The sequence below is a fragment of the Danio rerio genome, chromosome 20, assembly GCF_049306965.1.
Source record: "Danio rerio strain Tuebingen ecotype United States chromosome 20, GRCz12tu, whole genome shotgun sequence".
Taxonomy (NCBI): domain Eukaryota; kingdom Metazoa; phylum Chordata; class Actinopteri; order Cypriniformes; family Danionidae; genus Danio; species Danio rerio.
Genome location: NC_133195.1, coordinates 58,082,019 through 58,106,587, shown reverse-complemented (window position 1 = coordinate 58,106,587; position 24,569 = coordinate 58,082,019). Strand labels below are relative to the sequence as shown.

At 39.1% G+C, this 24,569-nt stretch overlaps 1 protein-coding gene across 1 annotated transcript; it reads right to left on the bottom strand.

The window, feature by feature from the left end:
• Nucleotides 1-474: 474 nt before the first annotated feature.
• LOC100334245 (E3 ubiquitin-protein ligase pellino homolog 2) lies at nucleotides 475-24,262 on the bottom strand. The gene is made up of 6 exons (XM_002665819.8): nucleotides 24,001-24,262; nucleotides 15,488-15,617; nucleotides 15,298-15,399; nucleotides 9,321-9,518; nucleotides 6,606-6,791; nucleotides 475-1,401 (listed from the first exon to the last, which is right to left on the bottom strand). Exons 1-6 carry the CDS (start codon nucleotides 24,072-24,074, stop codon nucleotides 802-804), a joined length of 1,290 nt encoding a protein of 429 aa, XP_002665865.5. The 5' UTR covers nucleotides 24,075-24,262; the 3' UTR covers nucleotides 475-801.
• Nucleotides 24,263-24,569: the final 307 nt, after the last annotated feature.

Sequence of the window (24,569 nt, the reverse complement as noted above, 5' to 3'; positions counted from 1 at the left end):
AATGGGCTGTGTGCACAGCAAGTGTTTTCACCAATGATGAAGAAACCGAAAATATTAAACAAAATTTAGACAAACAGGAACAAAGAGATAGAGAAACAGAAAAAATATTAAATTTAGTCTTTTTTCTTTTTGCAATAAATTTTAATAATAAATTTTTAAATATTATCTTTCTATTCCTAAAGATGTCCGGTGAGCAAACTATAAATAAAACTGCTTAATAAAAACCTCTGTGTAATGCATCAAAATATTATCAATATATTCACTGAGAAATTGATGAAAATATTAATTTTCAAAAAGGGGTGCGCTCATTTATTTATATATATAAATAATATATATTATTCTCATTATATATATATATATATATATATATATATATATATATATATATATATATAAATATATATATATATATATATATATATATATATATATATATATATATATATATATATATATATATATATGTATATATTATTTTTAAAAGGATATGTTTTCCCCAAGCAAACTAAAAGAAATCTAATTGAAAGTACTATGAAAATATGTTAAACATTTAAAGAAAATAATAAAAATCTTCAACTCTAAGTCAACATTAAATGTGAATCAAATAAGTTTTTCAAAACAAAGGACAAAGGTAATGCTCCTCTCCAAATGTTGACCACTGTATATATAAAACACTAGTTTTGTTCCTGACTTGAAAGCAGCATTATTGGCAAATTTGCGGAGCAACACGCACACAGAAGCACGCACACACACTCACACAGAGACTCCTGGCTCCTCTGGTCTCCCCGTGTGGCCCCCTCATCAATCGATGGGCCCTTGGAAGATGAGGCGTGTATATCCGGGCGTTCCCGCCAGCGGGGCGGAGCAGAAGGGGCAGGTGGGCCTGAAGGCGTGTGTGCCGTGGGGCAGTGGCGTCTCCGCCCAGTACCGCACCGTCTTCTCGGAGCACACATGTCCGCAGGAGGCGAAGGCGTGTGTGGGAGCTCCAGCATCCATGTAGAACGCCGGCTCGCAGCCCAGCCACAGCGGCACATAGGGGCCGACTGTCCGGCACAGCGGGCACTCTCTGCGGCCGCCCGTGCCGCCGCAGGAACCCTCCTCGCGCTCTCTGTGCCGCTCGGGTCGCTGGCCCCAGTCGTGCCGGCCATGCACGTGTCCGCAGCTCAGGTAGGCCCAAGGCTGGCGCTCCTCCAGGCTGTGGCTGCGAGGGAGGCTGGGAAAGGCCAGCGTGCTCAAACCCACCGGACACTGAGGCCTCGCCGCGTTCAGCTCCAGCCGCAGGGCGTCCAGGTGCCGCAGCGTTGGCGCTTTCAGCAGCCCGTCAGCTGTTCGCCACAGCAGCGTCGCCCCACACAGATCCACCAGAGACCCGTCCTGCAGAGCGCTGCTCTCACCCTGAGCCTAAATACACAGAGAAATACACATACAGCTGAACTCACAATGGTGCTGAACACATTCAGGAATTGCTCAGTGTTTCCTCTAATGTTTGTTCTTCTGGAGAAAGTCTTATTTGTTTAATTTCGGCTAGAATAAAAGCAGATTTTAATAGAACCATTTTTAAACTATTTTAAGATCAATATTATTAGCCCTCTTAAGCAATATTGTTTTTTTTCTATTGTCTCCAGAACATACCACTGTTATACAATGACTTGCCGAATTCAAGAGTTCACACTTAGCTGATGATTGGTAATAAGCTAATTTGGCATGCTGTCCCGGGAGAGAGCGCCCAGCTCAAAAGATCCTCGAGCCCGGAGCTCCCTCCCGTTGCAGGGCGAGGGGGGAGTTTGACCTCGGGTAGATCTCGAGAACCCCCCTCCTCCTGCTGCGCAAGGATTGCTAAGGTGATGTGTTGCTGACAGAATTGAGTTTGGTTCTAATTTGGTTTAGTCAATTTACTTAAGTCTCATGTTTTTGGGAGTGTGGGAGGAAACCGGAGGACCCGGGGAAAACCCACGCAAGCACGGGGAGAACATGACCTCCACACGAAAATGCTGTCCGGTTGGGTGGATACCCGAGTCGGAGGCATTTTTTGCTGTGACGCCGCAGTGCTAGCCACTGGGCCGCCGTGCTGCCCTGTAGAAAAGAGGAGGAGAAGGGGTGGAAGGGGGGATTCTTCAAGACGAAGATGACTAAAGGTAAGATGTCTGGTTATTTATACTGGGTTAGTAATAGTCTGATTGGTGGTTCGTACATTAGCTTGACTCGGGGCCAGCCGTGTCAATCATAAGCACGTGATCCTCTCGAAATTAGTTTATGAATAAACTTCACTTAATAGCTTTTACGTGACGTCAGAGCATTGTGGGAACGCCCCCAGAGGGCAAAACATTAGCCCCTTTCACACAGTGATACCGGTAAATATCTGGAAAATTTCCGGAACGACTTTACCGGTATATTGAAAAAAGCGCTGTTCACACAGGCGAGGACGTTACGGCAATTTTCCGGAAAAGAGCATTCACACATCCATTCCAAAATACCGGTAAATTCTGACATCATTCACCACAAATGAGCTTTAAACGGCTGCGCTTGTGTTTGTAAACATTTGACTAAATTACAGACTCTGTGGATGATCAATATTGTGAACAACTTTCGCAGGATCACTTTCGCATGTCGAGATGTTCATAATATGTGCGTGTGCAGGCGCTCACAGGCTGTTTCACAGGCACACGCAAAGCTTGAAGGTGAAAACAACGGCTTATCATAAGCATCTCATCGATGATTATTTACAGAGTTGGCATTAAGAAGAACATATAAACGTGATCTGAGTAACTTCTAGCAGCTGAATGTGTCTGGAAAAATATTCAAAGGCTTTTATTCTCATAAACCGCACGGACGTGAATGCGTCTGACTGTTGTGATTGGCTAAAGTAGACGTCTCACGTCAGCAGGTTCTAGACGTGCACGCGCTTATTCCGGCAATCTTCCTTCTGCATTCACACAGCGCAGCATTCCGGCAAATTGCCGGTAATGTTACAACTTCTCTCTCCGGAAAATAGCCAGAACGAATTTACCGGTATTTTCAAAAAGGACCTGTTCACACATACAACCTTTCCGAAAAATTGCCAGTAATTTTCCGGAAAGGTCTGTATGTGTGAAAGGGGCTAAAATCTCCTGCTGTCCACTAACTCACAGGCAGAGTAATTTCTCTTCTTTTAGCCAAAAGCTGGATAATTATTGTGCAATAATAAGATGCAGCGTTACTAACTGAGAAGGAGACGCACCTGAGCTGTGCTTCAGCAGAATCACTCAGGGAAAGAACAGCCATAAAAGGGAAATTTATAGGTTTGTGCTGAATGTTAGCGTCACTGACCCATTATGATCCTACTGTCAGTGTATTAGTATGCTTTTCATACAGTTCTTATTCTAACTTGCTGGTCAAGTGCAATTTAAGTACAGATACAAATGCAACGTTAAAGTATAAATAGCAGAAATGAATAACAGATTTCTCCTACCAGGAAATATTAATCCAAGCACAAGAAACTGACACCAAATATAAAAGCAGACACTTGTGTGCTATATCGTCATCACTAATGATTAAATCGCTGAGGAACATCCACAAGGTAATGTTAGATGTGAGAACTGTAGCTCTGACAGTGACATGATGGTTTAAAATTAATTAAAAAATGGATGTGGATGCAGTATATGGATCGCAAGTGCCCATAACTTACAGTTTGTGATCATATCTTGGTTCTGTTCTGTTGATATGTGATCCAAATATTTATAGCTTGAAACAGATTGAAATACGAGCGGTTGTTGTTGCGTCTTTATGGAGATTCCAGTGTAGCCGCCATTACGGCTCATTATTTTTTTGCCCACCAGGACTCCACACAGGTCATGTGACTGAAAACCTCCCTAATTACCCTAGTGAAGCCTTTAAATGTCACTTTAAGCTGAACACTAGTGTCTTGAAGAATATCTAGTCTAATATTATGTGCTGTCAACATGAGAAAAGAGAAAATAAATCAGTTAGTAGAGATGAGTTATTAACACTATTATGATTAGAAATGTATAAAATAGTGTTTTTGACTCGCCATGTGGAGTCTGGTTTGAGGATCGTATCTGCAGCTGAAGCACACAATGATGCAAAAACGTCGGCAGTTAAGGTTTACAAAGATTAACAAAAGGTTAAGCAACAATTACTAACAGAATCAAACGATCAGCACGCATTACTTTGCATTAATAATGAATTAAGTTTACTGTAAATAATTAATTTGTCGTATGTCATTCCAGTTTGAGGAAAATAAATGGAAAATGTTTGGTAGGTACCCACAGTTGTGAAAAGACTGTATTGAATGTATATGAACACAGTCAGGCAGTCTGTATAAAGCGTAATAAATGAACGTTCAGTCACAGAACTGCATCATATAGTGAAAAAAAACTGGTTTGATTTCAGGGAAAGTAATTTCTTCTAAATATTTCCTTTTCAGAGAGAGACCCACCGCTCTAATGACTCCTGCAGTAAAGGAAACACTGGATACAAACAGCCGAATAAATCAGCGGCGGCTGCAGATTATCCATCATTCAGAGAGCTTCACCGCTGCTGTAAATCTCATTAAGAGCTGCTCCTGCTGAAGCGCGGCCCATCAGCACCTCCTTGTTGCTTTACAAAGTAATTAAGAGCGATTGTGCTTCATAATGTGGTGCAGATGTGTTTAAGGGGTCAACATATGACTTGACTTCACAGTTACGATCCATCAGATTAGAAAAAGCTAGTAAAATACACCCAGCAAGGGTGTGCGATATTGGGAAAATCTAACATTTCAACATTTTGTTTTTCTGCAATAGAAATTGTGATATGAACACAATTACACCAGATGACTTGAATATCTCTAATTGGAAATAACGTATAATTTTAGAGAGATTGGGATGTTTCAGTAAGAAGTGCATCTGTATGAACTATAGTTGACAATCTACAAGCATAGATAAATCAATAAAAAAGCAACAAATGAAATGAACAGTGTTGTATTGCATTCTCAGGAATCCAGCTGTATTCAGGTTAGGGTTGGGCCAATAGACGATGTCATCGTCTATTGCTGATGTCCGATAGACATCACGATGCTGAGCCGGCATCACGATCCTCTACCGCCCCTGTCGCAGTAGCAACCCGCTCGTGAAAAAAACACACACTCAGGCCCCGTTTACACTGATACAGCTTTGTTTTCATTCTAAAATGCCATTTTTAAAACTATCCACGTCCACACTGGCATTTCATCTAGCATTATACCACTGAAAATGCAGATCATGTGACCACACACACACACACACACACACACACACACACACACACACACACACACACACACACACACACACACGCGTCTGAACTCCAGCAGTCAGCAGGTGATAGAGACCTAAACCCCAGAGAGCAGTGCACATCACACAGTTTATCAAGGATGTACCGCTGGATGGCGTCTCACTACAGTTGTTAAAGGTGATCTTTAATGAATCTGTTCTCTATTTAACGACTCTTTGCTCTTTAGAATATATCAGGTAACTTGTCACAGCATCAGTACACTGCTTCAGTCTTTCTCTTTCACGCTTGTGCTTAGTCATTTTAGTTAAACTTCTGATCCTGTTGGTTGGTTGCTGTTGGTTGTGCACCTGTTTACCAACTAAGTTTAACAACGCCAAAGACCACTCTGCCTATTCACCCAACCCTAAATCAGGTATAAAGTAAATAAATAATCAAGTGTAGAATAATACTGCATAGTCTTAATTGTATGAATTATTAAATAAAATTAATCATTATTAAAAGTTACAAATGGTATAATAACAGGGCTTGTGAAATCATCATACAGTCACAGGCTTCAGGAAACACTTGGAAATGATTCATTTATAATGCAGGCTCAACATTGCAGATCTTGCGATGTGACTACAGTGAATGACCACACTGACATCGATGCTGAAACCATATATTTTACAGCACTAGTGTGTGTGATATGACTATTTTTGATCAAGGCTTATTAAAATGTCTTCACGACCTGCTTTTGAAGAAATACAGTGCTCATTTGACCCGTTGCAATACTGGCATCTCAATACAGCAACTGTACAACATGACATGAGATCACATCAAATATTTACTCAGCTGGAGAGATTTTATTTGTAAAAATGTAATGAAGTTTTTCACATCACCGAAAATAAAATAATATTTTCAAACTAGAAATCAGAAAGCTGGAGAAAAATGCAGAAACGTAACGGCTGAATATTTTCACATCTTTTGGGATGTAATATCATTCACACCTATTGGCAAGATCTAAATATAGAGATGCATGCAATAACAGAATTGAATCTGGATTGTAACTTTAAAACTATGTACCTGTGAATTTATTCTTCAAAAATACCCAGAGAAAAGCTAAATACCTCCTTAATACAATACTGTGAACGAATAAAAATAAATGGAAGATCCTCTATCGGTAGATGGATGGCATGATATTGTAAAAGAGGTGTATGCTGTGAAAGGACTGATGTTTTACAGTATAAAAAAACATTATGTGTGGAAAGTACAGTGATGTGATCAGCAGTAAAACTCCAGAGGGTGCTCTCGAGCCGCACAGAACAACCAAATACACATTTTAAAACAGAGATGAAGAGAGCAGGGCTGATACTTACCAGCTGTCCACGGATGGGGCCGGAGCGTGTCTCTCTGAGGGCGTACACGTCTCCACACACCGAGATCTCCCTCCACAGACCCTGCTTGGGCTCTTCCGGGAAGCCCAGCGGATGCATCACCAGCACCCCATTGGTTGTGAGGCCGTCCATGTGACCATCCGGATTCTTCCATTTGGTCGCTTTCTCCTGCATGCACATTACATTACATAAGTCTAATTATACATTTCCAAATGTATATGACAAACAAATGTTTTCATGTTACTTATTTTAATACATTAGTCACACTTGAACTCATTTAAGTTATGTAAAGTCTCATCGAGTATTATAAGTCAGTTTGATAAATGCAAATAAATAAAAATCTGCATGATCCATTTTCTGTATTATTTGTATTTTTGGTTATAAAAAACAGATTTGTTTTAGGACACGGGACGGGTCATCTTTATCAGGCTTGTGTTTCCACTGCCAACAGGTACCATTGGTACCCTTTTGGTGAGTGTGATGTAAGAAAGAAAGCTTCAGTCGCCGTCATTCTCGCTCAAGGATATGTCTACAGTAAAGCTGTATGCGTTGTTCACATAACATATGAGCAGCACTTCTCACAAAACACATGCTTTACACACATAAATACTGTATAATTGTTCATAAAAGGGATGCTCAAAATAATCGATTAACCGTTAACCGAAAGGATGTGTTTGTGACAGATTAATGCTGTCAGTTAAACGATTAAAATGATTATTTTATATATTTTAGTTTGGCTGCATAAGGGGCCGATTGAATGCGCCTTTGCGTTAAGAATGGCATCCCAGAGCAGCAGTTTGTGTTGTCAAGACAACTACAGAGAACTTTTAAGAGCTTGGTTTCCGCTACATTCATTCTTCCAAATGCATCCCGCCACGGCTGCATTACCCATTCAAAACATTCAGTTATTGTTGTTGTTGTTTTTAATAGCGCATTATAATCGCATTAAAACGTATTAAAAGGTAAGTGGATTATAACAGCGCAAACTTTTCTTTAACCGTATAGTGCTGTGCGCTATTGTTTAATCCTTTGGGGTTACGTGCTGACTGACAGGTGCGCGATGCGTGAGGCCAACAAACACGCAGAAGCTTTCAGTTAAGATGAACACAGTTTCTATAGTTATACTTTATTTATAGATAAAGTATGACTCTGTATATAATCACTCTATCTTGCTGGAGTTTATAGCTGTTTCGCTTTACTTCAGGACGCATTAATGCCGCTCTGAAGGTCTAATCGCTGTTTTAAGTTATCCAGAGCTGTATGAATGTACAAATCTTGAATATCATAATATTATTAAATATTACAATTTTATCAACACAGACAGCAACACTTTTGCACAATCGATACCCAGCTGATTCAGTCGTTTCATAAGAGCACCGCGCTTCTTCTCTTCTTTTTTCCTTGTCAACATAAAGGCAGTGAGGTGCGCCTCGCGTTTTTGGAGTGAAAAAAAGCACGTTAGCTGTGGTCGGCCACTTGTTCAACTGCAAGACATACTTAACTTGCAGGACGATAACGTATAACCCGTGCCTACAGACACATTTGCCAAAGAAGCAAAATGGAAGAAGAATATTGCTTGAAACAGACGTGTTGATGCCAAAAAAAGCGCTGATGTTGACCTGGATCTGCATCATAAACGCAACAAATAGGCTTTACCTTTTCTTTTACAGCATATAAAGCATGTATGCACATTAATGCAATATCATATTTAAACAACAAAACTGTTTACAAAAAGTCAACATATGCGCGCGTTGTTTTTGTTTTTTCATTACGCAGTGCGCACTTGATCCGCGAGGGAGAGAAAGGAAACCAGGACATATTCTTTAAAATAATGATTTCTATTAAAAATGTAAAAAGGTTTTGTGATTATAATAATAACAGCGGGGCATTAAATAAATGCATATTTTTCATGGAGCGAGCGATTTGAGGAAGTCTGCTATTTTATTTGACGGAAGAAAAAAATATGATTGGAAAAAAAACAGCCTATGCCGGTTATTAAAAATAATCAGTCAGTGTTTTCGATTTGTATTATAAATTAATTATTTAAATGGAAAATAATTTAGGGCAGTCCTATTTATTTTATTTCGATTATTCTGCTCTTCTGTGCTAAACACTGCAGGTGCGTGAAAATGCTCTGTTGTTATGTTCTATTGTTAATATGCTAGCATATAAAAATAAATCAGTATTTTAAAATGCAATATTTAATTTGTCGGACACAAAATAGACACGTCAATTTGTTTAATATAAAATTAATAGTAATCTGACCAGTTAACCGTTAATAACCGATTAATGCGCGGCGGTTGTCGGTTAGCAAAATTAACCGAAATGAGCATCCCTAGTTCATAACTGTAACGTCTGCAATACTGTAACGTCTGCAATTATATAAACAAATAAATAACATATATGAACACATACAGCCCCCCACAGTCTCTGGTATGTTACCAGCTACAGATAAACTGTGCTGTGTGCTGATTGATGAAATTGCATGGAGCAACTCTGTTACTAGTATATTTTAGTCGATTCACTTTATAAAAACAATGATATGATCAAAATGCATCATTTTCGACTTGCCATGTGGAGTCTGGTGTGAGGTTAGCATCTGGAGCTAAAGCACAACATGATGGAAAAAGTCAACTCTGTTACTGTTAATAGCAAAGTTACCGTTAATAAGCAACATTTTAGTATTTAGATACGCACCCCCAGGAAGATGTTTTTAGAGGAGTCAAAGCCGGCAGCATAGATGCGAGCGGTGTACGGCGGGTTGCGTTCGCAGACGACCCTGCAGGCGAAGCGGGAGATGGTGCTGGGAGCTGATGAGGAGTCTTCGCTCTCCTTGGATCCTCCTGGAGTGTCTGTCACCACGAAGTCTATGGGGCTCTCGGTGGACCGGCCGATCTAAATAACAACATCCAGGATTCACCAAACAATCTCCTTTAGAAATAAGTTACGAAGATTGCAAGAATTTTCTGTCTCACTTTATATTAAGTAGCCCTAATTACTATGTACTTCTATTTAATTTAAAATAACACAAATAGTATACACAAAAAAAACACAAAAACTTGGCACAAAGCACTTATTATGTACATACATGTCTATTAAAATGATCTGCATGGACAGCTTTAATTAAATTGTGTATGTGTATTTATTATTTACACTGTTCACCATCACTTACACCTTCACCCACCCTACAACCAAACCTATCCCCAACACAGTAAGTACACTGTACTTATTTTATGGAAGTACATTGTAGTTAAGGAAATTTAAAAGTACACATGAACTGAAAGCTGTGACCATTTTCTTTACATATTGTGAAGTAGTTTCTAGAGAAATGGAATATTAAATGAGTAAACAGTAGGCGTGGCTTGTTTTTTTTACTGTGAGCTGATTGAATGTAGTTGAGTAGGCGTGTCATTCAGAAAGATATGGAAAAGAGTTTGGGGAGAGTTATTACAACCTAACAGAATCCTCCTCATCACCATTATTGTTTGTTGTCAAAACTGACAGCAGGAGGGGGCGTGGTTAAGTATGTTAGCCACGCCCTATACCTCAGACAGATCTAATATGACAATTTAACTGAAAACAAACAGGATTGTCATATTATAGTTAAAGATTAGAAGGGCAAAACTTTTTTCACCAGAAAACTAGCAATGTGAAAATCAATATGGTTGGTTTTGAATTAATATGGCAATTCCTGAAATTATATTTGAGTTTAAAGGGTCACGAAACAACAGAACACATTTTGAGCTGTTGACAGTCATATATATGTTTCATGGTGCTATAAACACTATTAGGACACATATATCTCACTAAAAAGTGAAAATTGGTTGTTTTTGCGTTATTTCCAGCAAATTCGTTCTTCCGGTTTAAAACGATTTAAGCTGCGTCATGTCGATTAGATACTTGCGTGTTTTCCAGTGTGGAGAGTGGATGTCTGTACCTGTGAGTGCATTGTGATGCGTTTATGTATCCAGCATTAATTCATGAAAAAGTCTTGGTGCAAACCAATTAGAGCACTCTATTGTTAATGATTTGCAGCTTCATTAATATGAATGATCGCTTTGAAGACTGTTTTTACCTGTTACAGTGTTCAGACGGCGGATAGATGCCACGTTGTGTTGCCAAAACAAGTGAAAGAAGAAGAATTATTCGACACACGGGTCGTCAGAGTGTTTATAAATGTGCTGCAGTGAAGGTTTTGTTTTCATTTCTCGTGATGAGAGCGCAGCTGGACTCACGTGTGGATTACAGTGATCTGCTAACATGCGACAGGAATACGTTTGTAAGGAACATGTTTTAGAGCTTTTCACATCTGGAAATAGTGAAATCCGGATTTGCTGTTTGTCTCCTCTTAATAAAGATGTGGCTCCAGTTGGTGTTGATGTTGATTGTCCCGTCTCTACAGGTTTGGTCAGTGTGTGATCAGTGTCTTTGTTTCTTTATTCAGAGGTAAAGTAAGTTGGTATGGTCAGCAGAACTCTTTCAGTGTTTTAAGATAAACCTTAGTCTAAATGACTGAGTAACTCAGTTTACAGTACGTTAAGATCACTACATATTATGGGCTCAAGGATCCGCTGTAAATGCAGCTCTCCAAGTGTAAACACTGTAATCAAAATATTACCGTCGTGGAGGATCTTCACCGTATTTTGTGACAGGATAGTCTATACACACGGCTTTTTGACGCTACCTACCAAGTGCATCCAAGTTACCGAGAAATGTGGAGAGTTTTTTTTCTCCCATTCACCGTGCGATATCTAACACTCCAATAATACACACTTTCAGCAGCTCCTCCAATCAAATATCTGGTTTGTCATGAGGCATGCAGGAAATGCTCCTGAATGAATAGGGAAAGTGCCGAACTGCAGTACCAGTCTACCATTTAATAATTTGGCAAACAATTTGATTACTGATGTCCATTTAAACACAGTCAATGTCTTTCACCCCTGCGTCTGTGTGTTTGTTTTGCCTCTGCGTAAATCAGCGTGTGCCCAGACGGAAACTCCCATTTTTATGCAAATTTTTATGCACCTTCCCTCTTGCCCTCCCCGTCACTCACCCAGACAGAGCTGGACTAACACACTTTCCTGACTTTTTCTAAACTAGAGGTGTAATAACACCCTGCTGAAACAGGGGGGTTACATGGCCCTTAAATGACTCAAATCTACTTATATGTTACACGTTTTTTAATTTTGTTAAAAAACAACAACAAACAATAAAGAAATTCTAGATCATTAGAAATCTTACCCTTTTGTGCATGTGCAACTACTGCTTAGAAAGGAGAAAGCTATTTAGAGATAGTTCACCTAAATTCCAAGGTTTTAATTGTTCTAATGTTTAGTCTTTAGAGCAATGTTAGGGGGGAAAAATAAGACTTTTTTTTCCTTAGTTAAAACATGATAATAAAAAGCAGTAAAGAAATAATTTCATCTTAAAAAGTTGTTAATTTGATCCTGATCAATTTTTAATAGCAGTTTTAAAATGATTTCAGATAATTAGCATGCGTTTTGTGCAATGAGTGTTTAAAGCTTCTATTATAAATGTGATTTCAGCAGGTCACTCTGACCAGCTGCACGGACCCATAAAATATGCATTTTGTTATACAAGTTTCTCAGTTGCCCTCTAAGGGTGCAGTGCTGAGTATAAACGAGTTCATCTGCTTTTCAAAATCAAAATTTAATCCATTTCTCAGTGAATATAGACAATGTTTGGTGCAATAAATCAAAACATTTTTATTTAACAGTTCTATCCATTAAAATAAGAGTGTGGTCACTGAACAGCTTAAGGGACAGAAAGATCATACATTTACATGTGTACAGGTGGTGCAAACCAGTTATTACAAAAAAATGTATTTTACTATTAATAATTATCACTATAGTTGTTTGTCTTGACCTTTCCTGTTTAATCAAATTTTATTTCAGATTTCCCCCCTTCATGCTAATGTCTGTGTACAATGTTTGGACTGTGATCTTCCGTGTTTTTGTTAGACTAGTTGATCAGTTTTGTCTTTTGTACTGATCTGCACACATATATTACTGTAAAGCATCCTGGAGAAAATGTGAATGTAAAGAGAGATCAGTGAGGGTGAACTCGTTTATGCTGAACACTGTATTTACATGTGTTTGACAGATGCTTTTTAAAAAAATGCATTAACTTTTATCAAGAACTCATGATTTAGGACAGTGAGATTCTGTTTAAGCTTTAGGAACAGCACACAATGAAAAATGAAGATTAAATGTTAACACTTTATAATAACTGCACACTATGAATCATTTATTAAGCATTAGAACATAATTATTTAATCATTTAAGCGTAATCTTGACATTAGTTTACATTAGTAAGCAGTATAAATACAGCTACAGATGCTGTATGCTTGACTTGTAAATGCACACATAATGTGCTTAATGACTTCGTACATACTTCACTAATAATTGATTTTTCATCTCTAAATTAATCACTGCATTATTTACAAAGCAGTTATTTAAGAATAGTTGGTGGTGAAGATCATTCATAACGAGCAATCAAATGATTAATAAACTGTTTAAATGAAAATTTTGATATATATTGTAATAGTTATTCTGTACGTTGATAATTAGCTTAATTAACATACTTATCAATTAAAAACTTAATATAATTTTAATATTTTTTATTTTATGGACAGATTTATTACATTTAATGGTAATTTCGTAATAAAATAAGCCAGTGGTTCCCAACCTGGGGTCCGCGCCCCCCTAAGGGGGGCGCCAGAGTTCACAGGGGGGGCGCGGGAGAGGATAAGTATTGAGGTAGAAAAAGGCATAAAAATGCTCCACTATTATAAAGGACTTTGCAATTAATCGAAAATCCGATTTAGATTTCGGTTTCAAAGGATTATAAAAAAGCATTAATCGAGATAAATGGTTATTGCATCATATTTTGCCACGTTCAAGTTGTACACGTGTTGCTCTTAAAAGCGCGAAAGAGCTTATGTGTGTGCGCAGCACGATCACGCAGTCAGAAGCATGCGGCCGGTCATTCACTCTCATTCACACACTGAGCAGAGGAGCGCAGACATCTAAAGTCATCTTAACGTGAGCGATTTAATGGTCAAATAGGTGTCAAAACGCGGTGTTTAGTGATTATTAACATTAACCCTCATTTGTGTAATAAACAAACGAGTTGAGGATCAAAAGACGTGAAAGAGAAACCATTAAAGATACAGCGCGCTATAATCCTTCTGCCGCCTGTTTTTATCATTATTAAAAAAAACATAACAAGAAAACCCTCGCTGGTCTTGACTGAAGGACTGCTGTAGCTAAAGTGTTTTTGTTACAGTGAAGATGCTTAAAGCACAGTTTGTTTCATATTTTTATTTTATTCTATTGTATTTATTTCTCTTTCCTTTGCAGGGTGGAAAATAACTGTATGTATACAGTTGAAGTCAGAATTATTAGCCCTCTTGAATATTAGCAAACCTTTTCCTGCCCAATTTCTGTTTCATGGAAAGAATATTTTATTAACTTATTTCTGAACATAATAGTTTTGATATCTCATTTCTAATTACTGAGATTTCTTTTTGTCTTTGCTATAATGACAGCACATAATATTTTACTAGATATTTTTCAAAATACAAGCATTCAGATTAAAGTGCAGTTCAAAGGCTTAATTAGAGTAATAAGGCAAGTCATTATAACGGTAGTTTATTCTGCAGACAATCAAAAATATATATTGCTTAAGGGGGCTAATAATATTGACCTTAAATTGGTTTCAAAATATTTAAACCTTTCTTTATTCAAGCTAAAATAAAACAAATAGAAGAAAAAATATTATAGGAAATACTGTTAAAATTCCTTGCTCTGTTAAGCATAATTTGGGAAATATTTATAAAAAAAAAAAAAAAAAAATCTCAGAAGCGCTAATAATTTTGACTTTAACTGGCAATGGTTTTGAATAATTGTGATTACAATTATGACCAAAATAATCGTGATTATGATTTTTCCCAAAATCGAGTAGCCCTACTATTATATATGTATTTTTAAGTACCAAAAAAAAAATCTAAACACATACTTAAAATTCCAACATAATAGTGAAAATAATTAAAATAAATAACTTTAAATAATTATTTAAATTTTGCTCACTCGCGCAATCTGCTTGTCAACGTGTCGTAAAGGCAAAATCAAAACAAAAATGGCAGACAAACGTAAATGCAGTGATTCTTCAGAGGCGAAGAAAAAGATTAGACAGTATGACAAAACCTACCTAGATTTTAGTTTTATTGAAGGCCAAGACAAGTTAAAACTGATTAATTAATATTTTCTATACATATTACTATATATTAATATTACACAAACACACACACACACACACACACACACACACACACACACACACACACACACACACACACACACACACACACACATATATATATATATATATATATATATATATATATATATATATATATATATATATATATATATACACACAGTACATATGTGTGTGTGTGTGCGTGTGTATTTATATGGTGGGGGGGCTCCAATGTTTGTATATGTTCATGGGGGGGGCCCCAAAGAAAAAGGTTGGGAACCACTGAAATAAGCGCTGCCTACTTTTGGCAACTTTTTTTCCATCTCTTTTTTTATTTCCGTTAATAGTATTTGACATTAGCATTAGTGGTTTGGTTGCAGTGCAGCCTGACCTGGAACATGTCGGTGTCATTGTCATGGCAATACTCCACCACCACCGTCTGGTTCCTGGAGAGGGTGAAGGAGATGCTGTGCTGCCCCCTGCTGTTCACCGCCTGCAACCAAAGGTCAACTGCATATGAGCATCCCTCAATGCTAGTGCTAGCGCTTCCGCAGTGTGTGCTTATCTGAAAACACACTCACCTTGCTGTCGTGTGGGCTGCTGAGGATGTGCACCGCGCTCGGCTTGACTCCGTTAGCTTTCGCCCTCCTGTAAAGAGCAAAGCGGCTCCTCTTGCGGCCACGGTCTCCGCCCGGCAGAGAGCCATTATACCTGCAGAAGACAACACACACACACACACACACACACACACACACACACACACACACACACACACACACACACACACACACACACACACACACACACACTCAGATTATGCTGGAAGAGTTACCTGCAGAATACAACACACACTCAGACTAAACCAGCAGCATTTACATTCATTTACACTTACAGTACATGATTCAGCCAAAAGCACAAACGTTTTTGTTCATGAGGATTTGAGTGGTTAAAAACTCACCTATTACGCCATCTGCTATTCAAAACTAGCTCTAGACTAGCCTAGAGTGCCATCTGCAGCTTAAGACTAGCCTACAATGTAAAAACTGGCCTAGAGCAACATCTGCTGTTTAAAATTAGCCTAGAGTGACAAAAACTAGCCTAGAGCGCCATCTGCTGTTCAAAAGTAGCCTAGAGTGACAAAAACTAGCCTAGAGCGCCATCTGCTGTTCAAAACTAGCTCTAGACTAGCCTAGAGTGCCACATGCAGCTTAAAACTAGCCTACAATGTCAAAAACTGGCCTAGAGCAACATCTGCTGTTTAAAATTAGCCTAGAGTGACAAAAACTAGCCTAGAGCGCCATCTGCTGTTCAAAAGTAGCCTAGAGTGACAAAAACTAGCCTAGAGCGCCATCTGCTGTTCAAAAGTAACCTAGAGTGGCAAAAAAGTAGCCTACAGTGCCAAAAAAATAGCCTAGAGCGCCATCTGCGGTTTAAAACTAGCCTAGAGTAGAAAAAAACTAGCCTAGACCGCCATTTGCTGCTTAAAACTAGCCCAGAGTGCCATCTGCGGTTTAAAACTAGCTCAGAGTGCAATCTGCAGATTAAGTAGCTTAGAGTGCCAAAAAACTAGCCTAGAGCACCATCTGTTGGTAAACACTAGCCTAGAGTGCCAAAAACTAGCCCAGAGCGCCATCTGCTGTTTAAAACTAGCCCAGAGTGCCAACTGCTGATTAAAAGTAGCCCAGAGCGCCATCTGCTGTTTAAAACTAGCTCAGTGCCATCTGCTGATTAAAAGTAGCCTAGAGTGCCAAAAAACTAGCCTAGAACACCAACTGCTGTTTAAAACTAGCCTAAAGTACCAAAGACTAGCCTAGAGCACCATCTGCTATTTAAAACTAGTCTAAAGTGCCAATAAACTAGCCTAGAGCGCCATCTGTTGGTAAATACTAGTCTAAAGAGCCAAAAACTAGCCCAGAGCACTTGCTGTTGAAAACTTGCCTAGGGTGACAAAAAAACATACCTAGAGCGCCATCTGCTGTTCAAAAGTAGCCCAGAGCGGCATAAAATAGACTAGAGTGCTGTCTGCTGTTCAAAAGTAGTCTAGAGCAGGGGTGCCCAAACTCAATCCTGGAGGGCCGGTGTCCTGCAAAGTTTAGGTCCAATCCCAATCAGACACAACTGGGCTAGCTAATCAAGCTCTTAGTAGGCTTTCTAGAAACATCCTTGCAGGTTTGTTGAGGGAAGCTGGAGCTAAAATTTGCAGGACACTAGCCCTCCAGGACCAAGTTTGGAAACCCCTGGTCTAGAGCATCAAAACTATCCTAGAGTGCCGCCTGCTGTTTAAACTAGCCTAGACTGCCAAAAAGTAGCCTAGAGAGCTGTCTGCTGTGCAAAACTAGCCTAGAGCACCAAAAACTAGCCCAGAATGCGGTCTGTTGTTAAAAACTAGCTTTAATTAAAAACTATAACCGTCCCTGCTCCTCAACATAACTTTTCTTCACTTCCTGGTCACATTAAAAGCCTTCAGGGTGGGGTTATTAGACCTTTAGGGGCATAGCCATCTTTCATTTAGGCCGAGGCTATTAGTCCTTTAGGGCGGAGTTATCATCCTTTTAGAGGGAGGTTATCAGTCCTTTAGGGTGGGGCTACCAGTAATTCATGCAGAGCTATAAGCCCTTTACAGCGGGGTTATCAGTCCTTTTAGGCGGGGCTGTCAGTCATTTAGGGCGGAGCTATCATTGCATGTCTCATTTCTGCTCTGCCTTCATCCATTTGCTGAACACTCATCCTCCAACAATTCAATCGTTTCCCAAAAAAACATCATACACTGCATTTAAATTTTTTTCTTATTTCAGGTGGACGTACAAGAACAATCTTGAAGTCGCCATGAAAATTCATTCTACTTATTTTTAAATGTGTAATTATTGTTACAAACACAATCTGTGCACTTCGCTATTTTGCATAAAATCTGCTGTTAAACACTAGCCTAGACCCCCATTTCCTGTAAATGTTAAGCTGAGAATTCAGAGAGAACCACCATTTCTCCTAAAATTCAAAGAAATTATCCATCGATGTATTGCCACAGCTCCAATGATGACAGCTTAAATATCACTGTATGAGTTTGGGTTTTATGTTTGAAGGATATGATTATGCTCAGCAATATCACACAAACAAGAGTGTTGTTTTCATGAATATCAGAGCATCAGAAATCAGAGGGAAGTGGTTTACCGACCTTAAGCACAGACTTGATTCACAAACCCTACTGAAATCATTGCAAATTGCATTTTAACCTGTGGTAACACAATACTAGCACACTTTAAAATACCATATCATCAGCTCTCTATAGGGCAGCATTCCTAATTGAATATACCAAACTGCAAATCCCTCCCTCAAGTTATTGGCGGAGTCGTAGACATCTCAAAACTATGCTAATAGTGCTTTTTGGAGCTCAAAAAATTTATTTAATTTATGCACTTAAAAAAAATCCAAAACAACTTAAATTACATTAAAGATACACATTTAATTAGCCTGAAAAAATGTCCAAATTGACAACATTTTCTGTCCATGAAAACAACAGCATGAGTGCGAATGACTGAAGACTGAATTAAAGACAAATGATCTGAATGAGAGTAAATAGATTTACTCCAATAAAGCAGATTAAGAGCAGAGCACAGACTCCACCTGTCAGAGCCAATGATTAAGACTAGAACAGCTGAAAACTCCGGGCTTTAGTGAGGAGATTTGAGGATATTGGTAGGAAATCGCATGCATGTGACGTCCATAATAAGTCCAGGAGTCGGCAGAGTCTGACAGAAGCTCCGTCTGTGTGTGTGAGAAAGAGGTTTTTGTTCAGTGTTGTGTTTCAGCGGCACGAGGCAGATGCAGCTGCACTATCAGCATGTAATACTGACACTCATTTATATAAAGCGGGCCATAGGAATGGGTGAATATTCATGTTTCAGACTGATTCTGCTGTAAGACAAGCTGGAGCGTACAGCAGCAGAACAGTGACAGGCAGAGAAATGCTGCAAACGCATTGACTGTGTCCACAGCGGTCAAACTGCCACTTCAGCACTGCACACTGAGACAGCAGAGAGTGAGTGAGCAGGAGCACACAACCACATTATACACACACACACACTGCACATACACTCACACTCAAAAACATAGACACACACATGCACATACACACTCAAACACAGGCAAATATTTGCACACACATAAACACGCAGATGCTCGCACACACACACACACACACACATATATATGTATATACACATACATACATGCACACACACACACACACACACAATTTACATGCACACACTCAAACACATATACACATGCATCCACTTACACAAACACACACACAAATGTGCATACACACTTACACATATACACACAGATGCGTCTTTTCCACATCAGGGAGAGTTATGGTGTGGAGAAGCCCCAAAGAAGTGTCCCACCCAGACTGCTGATGCCCAGAGTCAAGCATCATTTGGGCTGCAATATAACAGGCTGGCATTACCTCGGCCCAATACTAGTGCTAGATAGGAGCTGGGTCACTGCCAAGAACTACCCAACTATTCTGGAGGAGCATGTGACCCAATGGGTCACCGCCCTGGAGGCGGTGGTGTGTATCAAGATAATAATGCAGCAATACACACAGCAGGACTGGAGACAGAGTGGTCTGATGAACAGTGAAGTTGAACATCACCCATGGCCTGCACAGTACCCTGATCAAAACATTATTGAGCCCTTTGGGGTGTTTTGGAGAAGTGAGTCAGGACAGGTTTTCCTCCAGCAGCATCAGTAATGACCTGAACACTATTCTGAAAAGGAATGGCTCACAATCACGCTGACCACTGTGCAGGACTGCTGTCTGTCATTCCCAAGACCAACTGATGCTGTATTGGTCACAAAAAGAGGTATTAATGAATTATTGTGCTCTAAAACCAGGCATTTCAGCTTCATTGTAGAGCCCCTGCATGTCTTATCATGCATACAATTCCCTTTCATAGTGTTGTTAAAAATAAATATAACTTTGCCAAATCTTCATAATGCATTCCTGCAAAGCTGACAGAAAATGTACCTGCAACTCCTGGGTTAAAACATGCTTGCATTTGCATTTCAGACCAAACACTGACTGAATGTGACCCGGACACTGAATACTCTGCTAATAAAATAACAAATGCATGAACACTGAATTATGTGCGGCCTCTGTTTCATCTCGGTGAGCTTTTATTATGATTTATGCATATACAATTAGGCGGCTCATATTTGAGCGTGCACAGAAATCACTGATGTAGACACAACCTTTGAAATTATTTTTTTTAATTATATATTGTGAATAATGTATTAGTAATAATAGTAATCATACACTTCTCCATTGTAAAAACAATATCTGTAAATTAGCAGTTAATATTACCATATTTTGTGTATTCATGTTTTTATTTTTGCCTGTTTATTTATGCATTTGAATTGCATTATGGGATATTTCTTGCAATAATTTTTGGGTTGTGGCTTTTCTGAGCATGTGTAACAGTATGCAGTGCTATACTGTCTGTGTTGGCAGGGATCAACAATAAGCATGCTTTCCGCTACATTCATTCTCTCATGGCAGGGCGCCACACCAAAATTTATCCCTTCGTGGCTACATTACAGCTTCTCAATCAAAACATTCAGCCATTGTTGTTTTTTTAAATATTTTATTCGGGTTATAACTGCACCAAAACGCATTAAAAGGTAAGTAAATTATAACAGCGCATTCTGTAACCGTAGTAGTGCTGTGCGCTGTTTGTTTAACTCTTTGGTGACGTGCTGTCTGACTGACAGGTGTGTGATGTGTGAGGCCAGCAAACATCACAACGCTTTCAGTTATGGTGAACACAGTTTCCATTATTATACTTTATTCATAGATAAAGGTCTGTGGTTCTGCATAATGACTTTATCTTGCTGGAGTTTATTGCTATTTTACTTTACTTCAGGACGAATTAATGCCGCTCTGCAGGTCTATTGGAGACATTCATAAATATTCCCAGCAAATCTAATAAATGTTGGAGACGTTCTCGCTACAAGAACATGCTAAATCGTATTTCAGCAGCGTTTATTTGAGAGCGCACAAGAAGATCGGCGCTTGAGCAACGTATATTTGAGGGCGTGCAAGAAGTTTTGTGCACGAGCAGAGGAAATTGGCGCGCTAGCAAAGAGATCGGCTTGCTTGTATTACATAAATGAGATCTCGACTTGTGATACTGCATTCACGACATTTCTCCATTTGTCATTGAAATAACACCAGAAGTAGTTGGTAGATTTGCGTGAAAGGTCTGCCACCACAGCGGGAAAACATCCTAGAGAAAACACTGATAAGGACTGCCCAATGGCCCAGGGTCACGCTTGGGATAGTAGACAGGATCGCTACTGGCCTGATTGGTTTAACTTTGGAAGTTTAATTAGCCTGTGACTATTTGTCAATTGTGTGCAAATAAAAATCAAGTAACAACTTGTGTTTTCAAGCCTTTGAATGCTATCTTCTTAGTGATGTCATAAACACCATATTGCGTTTCGGTTCCTCTTATCTGATTGGATGTTTATTTTTTCTGTAACCTGGAAACAACCAGTAAAGCAAAGAGACGGCAACATGGCAGCAACATCAAATTATGAGACGAAAAAAAAAACGTCTGTTTCTAACGTCTTGGAAGCAGACATTTACACAATTACAACACAATAACATTTTGCACAGTATGGCAGGTCAGCCACCTTTTGTTTTGCAATAAAATACCTGCACTCCATACTGCTATTTTTGTTTGCACAACATTTATTAAAAAAATGATCTGGCCTATAGAAAAAATCTGTGGTGTTAAACCCTGGTTAGTGTTGCATATAATACTACAGAAACCTTGTAATAGGCTGACAGCACATTTTCTCCAGATATTAATTATTATGTTATTCAATTAAATTATGCATTTTCTTTTCGGCTTAGTCCCTTTACTAATCTGGGGTCACCACAGAGGAATTAACCGCCAACTTATCCAGCATATGTTTTTACGCAGCGGATGCCCTTTCAGCTGCAACCCATCTCTGGGAAATATTATATTATTTCAGCACTAAAATGTCAATGAAAGTCACTTTGTTAAACTGTAGAGTTGAATTATCAATATCAAAAGTCAACAGAGCAGAGATTAACATCCCATAATGCAATTCACCACTACAAATAAACATAAAACACACAAAAAACAGAAACTGTTTATCATTAACAGGTATTTTTTAAAGTGTACTTCACTTGCAAATGTTCTCAGGGATTATTAAATAATATTAATAAACAATGATTTACGATAATAACTTTTTTTTTGTACACACACGCCAGAGCAACACGAATTTTGTAATTCGTTGATTTTATGGTTTATAATTTTTTTGGATCATGCATTTAAATTTTATGCATTTAACGTGTGTAACCTGTGTGTTTTTGTCCTCCTAGCATCTGATGCAATGTGTGGACATTAGAGGAGATCCTGCCTCTGCAGAAGCATTTCCTGATACCAAACACACACACACACACACACACACACACACACACGTGGGTGGAAACATTTTACGCTCTCATTTCCTGAGTGCGATTATGTCACGCGCTCACAGCTGCACAGCTATAATATGAGCACTGTTAATAACACTGATAGCCTGATATAAAAGCCAAGACGAATATTTGACCATGGTGAAGTGATCAGCGCTGGCCTCATATCTGCATCTCAATCATCAAAAACAAAAACAAAACAAGATATACTGTTAACAATGTGTGTCCATCAGAAGCAGTTTACTACTCTATGTGGTATTCATATTAAATACAGCTGAAGTCAAAATGATTCACCCTCCAGCAAAATATGTATTCCTCATAAAATATTGCTCAATTGATGTTTAATAGAGTCAGGAAATGTTCACAGTATTGACAATAATATTTTTCCTCTGGAGAAATTCCTATTACCCCAGAAATAAAACATTAGGCTGGAATAAAACCATTTATTAAAACCCTTTTGAGGTCAATATTATTAGCGCCCAAGCAATATTTGTTTCGTTTGTCTATACAGAACAAACCACTGTTACACAATATTGGACCCAATCTGTTTTAATTGTCTGTCCATGCAACATTAAGAGGCTATTTTTATTCTCTGGACATTTTATTATTATTATTATTATTAACTGTTTATGTACAGCGCTTTGGTCAGACATCCGCTGTTTTTATAAGTGATTTGTAAATTAAATTACACCAAACTATATCAGTGTGCTGCAAGTAGCTGTGTAATAATCAGAATAATGTACTCCCAGCCGGTTGTTATTGCAGATTAAACAGCTTCTGCAAAACCAGTCCTCCTCCGTTTATCAATAACAACCGGCTGGATGTACATTCTCCCTTATGTTAACCAAGACCTTTTAAAAGTCCCTTTGGGAAAATATAAAGACTTAAACAAAAAGTGTCCTTACTGATTTGCTCTATAGGCCGACATCAGCATCTGATTGGCTGCTTCATCCTGAACAACAACAGATAAAGTCCTATAATAATCCAGCTATGACTATTGTTGACCGACATCTTTAGTTCCTGTTGATCTTCTAAATGGAAAGCCTCCATTTCTGAGATTATCTGCTTAACTCGCTGCACATGTTTGCTTTTCATCAGTGTTTCCTTGTTCATAATTAATGAAAGCTCTCAAAATATAAAACATTCAAGCTGGTTTCCGACCGGAAGCACACATCGGCCGCGTCATTCTGTAAATATCGGTGGACTACTAGTTAATAATAACTTCATTGACAGGTTCACTCCCACTGTCCTCCTTTCAGAGGTGGTTAAGCAGCAGCAGGATGACTAATGGAGCCGCTGGTGATGTTAATAACAGTAAAGTAAAGCACATACAGCACCACAGCAGTATTTTATTAACCGAATAATCGGCATTACAGGTCATATCGGCGTCACGTGAACGCGCCCGCTCATTCATTCAACTGTGAGCCGTTAAAAACGGTCGTCGTGACGCGCGGATTGACGGTTAATATATAGTAAAAGCTCGTCGGTAAAAGTAAGCCTGTAGTAAAAGCTCGTCGGTAGAAGTAAGCCTGTAGTAAAAGCTCGTCAGTAAAAGTAAGCGTGTAGTAAAACCCGTTCACTCACCCGAGGATCACCAGTTCTCCGTATTTCACCGGATCTTTACAGCGGGCATGTTCGTGCTGGTTCGGCTGCAACATGGGACTGGAAACACCGCCGCTGTGGAGTCTCTAAACACGGCGAGCGCTGAGCAGGAGCGAGGGCTTTAACGCGGGTGAATCTCGTCAGTCTGGCCGTCTCGAGCGCATGGCTCTCCGCGGGACTCAAGCGACAAAACCGGACCGAATCCGTTCATCTGCTCCACAAACCGAGCGCTGGCGGATGAAAGAACAGCTCGCGGCGGAGTGGAAGAGTCCATGTGAACGGCGGGGGAGTCCGGTAACTACCCGGACATTCAAACAGCGCGTTTCTGTGTCTGGTGTTAATGTCTAGTATTGATTTATGTGTTGTTATGTATATGTTTTATGTAACTGTCAGTCATAATTTAAAATGGGGCTTGTGTGTTTTAATTCCTGACCCTCCATACGTGCGCGCACCCCTCCGCGTAGAGCACAGTTCCGTGCGCAGGATTGCCTTTGAGCATTACGTCAGTGAGAAAGAGAGTAAAACTGAGTCTGATGCTGAAGTCTAACATC

Excerpts from the sequence above, each read along its gene's own strand:
- LOC100334245 (XM_002665819.8), bottom strand. The coding sequence starts at position 24,074 with ATGTTGCAGCCGAACCAGCACGAACATGCCCGCTGTAAAGATCCGGTG. Across the intron at positions 6,792-9,320 it reads CTAAAAACATCTTCCTGGGG|GAGAAAGCGACCAAATGGAA; the intron begins GTGCGTATCTAA and ends ATGTGCATGCAG. Across the intron at positions 1,402-6,605 it reads GCCCCATCCGTGGACAGCTG|GCTCAGGGTGAGAGCAGCGC; the intron begins GTAAGTATCAGC and ends CTGTGTATTTAG.